Source organism: Hydra vulgaris, chromosome 08 (genome assembly GCF_038396675.1).
Source record: "Hydra vulgaris chromosome 08, alternate assembly HydraT2T_AEP".
NCBI lineage: Eukaryota > Metazoa > Cnidaria > Hydrozoa > Anthoathecata > Hydridae > Hydra > Hydra vulgaris.
This window is the reverse complement of record NC_088927.1, coordinates 31,112,424-31,116,758: the sequence shown is the minus strand read 5'-3', so window position 1 is coordinate 31,116,758 and position 4,335 is coordinate 31,112,424. Positions and strand designations below refer to the sequence as shown.

Sequence of the window (4,335 nt, the reverse complement as noted above, 5' to 3'; positions counted from 1 at the left end):
AGCATTCTTTAACTGATAGTATTATTATATAGTTACGTACTAATGAAGTCTTTTAATATGTTGTTAAAAACCATACTAAACTCATGTAAATACTTTATGAATAACCAATAACATAATGATGTCTACTAACTAAATTTACTGCGTAAATTTTGAGATGTAATATTAATATAATTATGAAAAACCAATGATTTTGGATAACAAATATACTTTTGGTTAATAAAACATACTTAAGTGCCAAATTTAAGTAGGTTCTTGTTTATATCACATTAGAGTGTTTAGGAAAAGATTGAAACAACCACCTCATTTGGTTAGGGTGTAAAGTTTATATTATCATAACTTTTGAATTTTGAATTTAAAAAATCGATTTAAATTTTGAGAAAATAAAAAAAAGAAAGTGAATAATTTGTTGCCCTCTCATTTAGAGTAGGGATGGTAAATGTTTTAGGGTATTTTTGTTTCACGGCTGTACTCTCCACAAATTTTCTTTATTAAAATACGTAAAAATCATTGTTTGTCTACAGCTCGGTTATGCGTATATAAGAACGTGGCGTTGAAAAATAGTTTTGGCCTATAGGAATACGTGGCCCAGGTGCTTAATTTCTGTTTCTTTAAAGCAATAACTTTTACTAAAAAAATTCTTTAAATACATCTTAAGGCTCTTAAACCTCACTTAAAATACTCCAACACAAAATAAAATCCGACAAAACTACTCCAACACAAAATAAAATACTGGAGGGATTTAATAGGTTCCTGGCCAAAATAACAGTTTTAAAGAACGTAACTAACCTATAGCTGAACAGGCAAGCAAAAAAAAGGAATAAATATGTAGTAGAGATTAAGGATGAGAGTCTAAAACTTTGATATTTATACCTATAATTGAGGTAAGCAAAAAACAATTACATCGCCTTAATTGTGATTTTTGTTTTAATTAACTTCTTGATTGATCGAATAGTTGTAAAAAACATATCTAACAAACTTTTCTTTTATCCATTCCGATTACAACTCTCAAAGCTGATTGATTACGTTTTAAAATTTTCTATTTTTTTGCAAAAGCGCCATTTTGACTTGCTTCTGGAATAATTACACTACAAAGACTGTAACGCTATAAGTATGCTATAAAATTCCTAGATTCTGTGTTGAAAAAGTGGCAATCTTATTACGGAATAAATAAGTGTTGCATTAAGCATCTTATTTATATGCGAGTATTATTCTTTTATCAATAAAGACAAAAATTAAACGATGTTGCCGATTTCAAAAAATAAACGATGTTGCCAATTTCATTTATTACAGTTAATTAAGTTTTTATACTTTCCTGTCTTAACTTGACACGTAGCCTGATCGCAATATACTTTTCAGAAAAAGTTAAAAAAATGAGAAAAATAGTACAGTTATATCATAACTACCATAATTATCAAAATCTAATTTAATGTGTTTTGAACATTATGAGTCTGAACATGATATCGGATTTCCTAACTAAATCAAAAGTTAGTTATGTTAGTTATGATGGTTATTTAATGGATCGTAATTTGTAAAATCGTGACTGTTTCAAAACTGTTAAATAACGTTTTTATTTGAACAGTTTCCGTACCTTTAATTATAAATTGAAACTTTTGTTTCATCTTATCATTGCAAAAAGAGTTAAGACTAAACAGATAAACTGATCATAAAAGGTAAAAAAAAATTAAAGTTCTTACATGTTGATATTTTTATTAATTTGCAATTGCCTTTAAGAAAATACAATTATATAAAAAGTAATTTTAACATAAAATGCATTCGACGTTGTTTAGAGTTTTTGTTTTAACTTCAACTATGGCGAAGAAAATTATTCTACATTCGTTTTTAATTTCTTTACTACATCAGATATCTGCCAACGTAATCAGACGAGATATTTTATCATGTAATTTTATAATTTTTTTTTTCACTTTTGTTCAAAGTTCTAAATTTAGAAACATGTAATATGTAGCTTAAAACACTTTATTCATAGCTTCGCTAGAGCAAAGTTCTGAATCAGAAAACACCTTTAATCAATCATCAGTCGTTCAAGAACTACCGCCGACAATATTTCTTGATACAAACACAATACCTTCAGAGAATATTTTACCAGAAAGTTTTTCAGTCGAAAAGGCTCAGCTGCAAACATCGATGAGCGAACCCGTAATGACAGATACTTTTACTGCGCCGACTCAAGCCGAATTAATCATGACGAACCTAGTTTTACCAGAGTCACTTCAACCAGCATCTAGTTGCAATGTTGCTAACTGTCTTTTACCTTCATGTAGATGCGCGGGAACAGATATACCTGGCGGATTGTCAAAAGTTAACACCCCGCAAATGATCTTATTAACCATGGATGACGGGGTAACACCAGAAAAATACCAGCTTTACAGTGAGTTACTTAGTGGCATGACTAACTTTAATGGCTGTCCAATAAAAGCAACGTTTTTCGTATCCGGTGATAATACCGACTACTCTTACGTCAAGAAATTGCAAGAGAGCGGTAAGTAAACTTCTTAGTTTTGAAATTAAGTATTACGCGTTCACAATTCTTCAAGGTTTTTGACGTCAAAATGTTTGAAGCCTAAGGAAGCTTTTCATTAAACGACCCAAGGTAAAGTTTCTTTTAACTCGGGTCGTACTATGAAAAGCTTCAAAAGCAATCAATTGCTTAAGCTTTATTATACGCGTTCGTTTTGTATAAAGTTAGGTACTTTAAAAACTTTTCCGCTTTTACCGAGTTACTTTTTAAACAGCATTTATACAACATTTTCGTCTTCAAACGAGAGTGTTTTATACCGCTCAAGTTTATTTTAACATTCTTTGATTTAAATGCATTCCTTTTTCGCTTGTGCTACACTCTGTAATTTTCTCGTCTTCATTTTAAAAGTTTTCCTTTCCACAAAAGCGTCGTTATATTAAAGAATACTCTTACGTTTTATAGGTCATGAGATAGCAGATCACTCGACGACTCACAAGTTTCCTGTAGAATGGTGGAGTAAAACAGTAAGTTTGGCAAAAACGTTAGTTTTTTTTTAGTTTTCAATTGTATTTTTTTTTCTTTTTACGTGAAAACATCATCTGTAGATCAGGTGACCTTACTATTTGAATGTTTTTTTATATTCGAGCAAAACAATTAGAAACAAAAGCTAAGGTTTTATCAAGGTTGTTTACGTGTCAGTCATTTTTTTTATATTCATGTTCAGGCCGCCTTAGAAGATCTGCAAATGGAGATTTTAACACAAAAAAATACTATTCAGCAAGAAATTGGAACAACCACACTTGGATGGAGAACTCCGTTTCTTGCTAGCCAGGAAAATACGTTTAAAGTGTTAGCTGAAAACCAGTTTTTGTATGACAGTTCGTTGGGAACCTTTCCGGGTACACGATGGTGGCCATATACGTTGGACTACTTACCTTCATTGCCATGCTACATGACAAACTGTCCAAAAGGTAACAGTTTTGTATACGCCATTGCGATTCTTTTATTGATCTATCGTGTCTTTATTTTTCTTTTTCGCTTTATTAAGTTATCCTATACTTATTTTTATTGAGCTCTCGCGTGCGAGTGCATTTAAATTGAACAAATTTCTTTTAGATGCGTATCCTGGAGTATGGGAAATCCCGTTGGTTACATTGCAATGCGACGAATCAGCTACATCGTTCGCTTCTATGCTCGATGAATGTACAAATTTAGAAACAGAAGAAAGCACGTATAACATGTTAATGACCAATTTTAGGCTTCACTACGAGGATAGTAAGCAACCGTTTCCCATGTTTGGCCATTCAACTTGGTTTGATAATGCACCTTACCGTAAAGATGGTAAGTTTCATTAAATGTGATCAATTTTAGCTCACAATAAACAAAAAGGTTTACGGTTTCTTGAAATTTAATTTTTAATTAATGAGCAAAGCATTACTTTATTTTTTAGCTGTCAAAAGGTTTATAAACGATGTTCGAAAGTTCAACGACGTTTACTTTGTTACTGCCCAACAGGCAATTCAATGGATAAAGTCGCCAGTCAGTAACGATAAAATGCCGTTTTCATGTGACCGATAAATGGCACTTTTACAGCATTTCAAGATAACTTACAAATCAGAAAAAAGGCTCCTAAATAGCACTTTGTCAGATTACCTGTAAATAGCACTTTTATAGTTTGCAAGATTTTTTTTTACTGGTGTTTTATGTACGTAGTATTTAGTTAATTTTTTTTTCACTTTTGTGAAAAATTTGTTTGTTATTTTATACCCACACGCCCAAACCTTTGGTTTTGTATGCTAATTTCAGCCAAATGGCGGCTATTTATCGCAGGTGTGGATTGCTCTAATAACTATTTGCAA

The 4,335-nt window shown here is 31.4% G+C and overlaps 1 protein-coding gene across 1 annotated transcript; it reads left to right on the top strand.

Moving 5' to 3' along the window:
- The first annotated feature begins 1,791 nt into the window (after positions 1-1,791).
- LOC136083242 (chitin deacetylase 8-like) lies at positions 1,792-4,054 on the top strand. Its single transcript, XM_065802643.1, has 6 exons — positions 1,792-1,897; positions 1,985-2,497; positions 2,939-3,000; positions 3,201-3,447; positions 3,593-3,817; positions 3,927-4,054. Exons 1-6 carry the CDS (start codon positions 1,810-1,812, stop codon positions 4,052-4,054), a joined length of 1,263 nt encoding a protein of 420 aa, XP_065658715.1. The 5' UTR covers positions 1,792-1,809.
- The last annotated feature ends 281 nt before the right edge of the window (positions 4,055-4,335 follow it).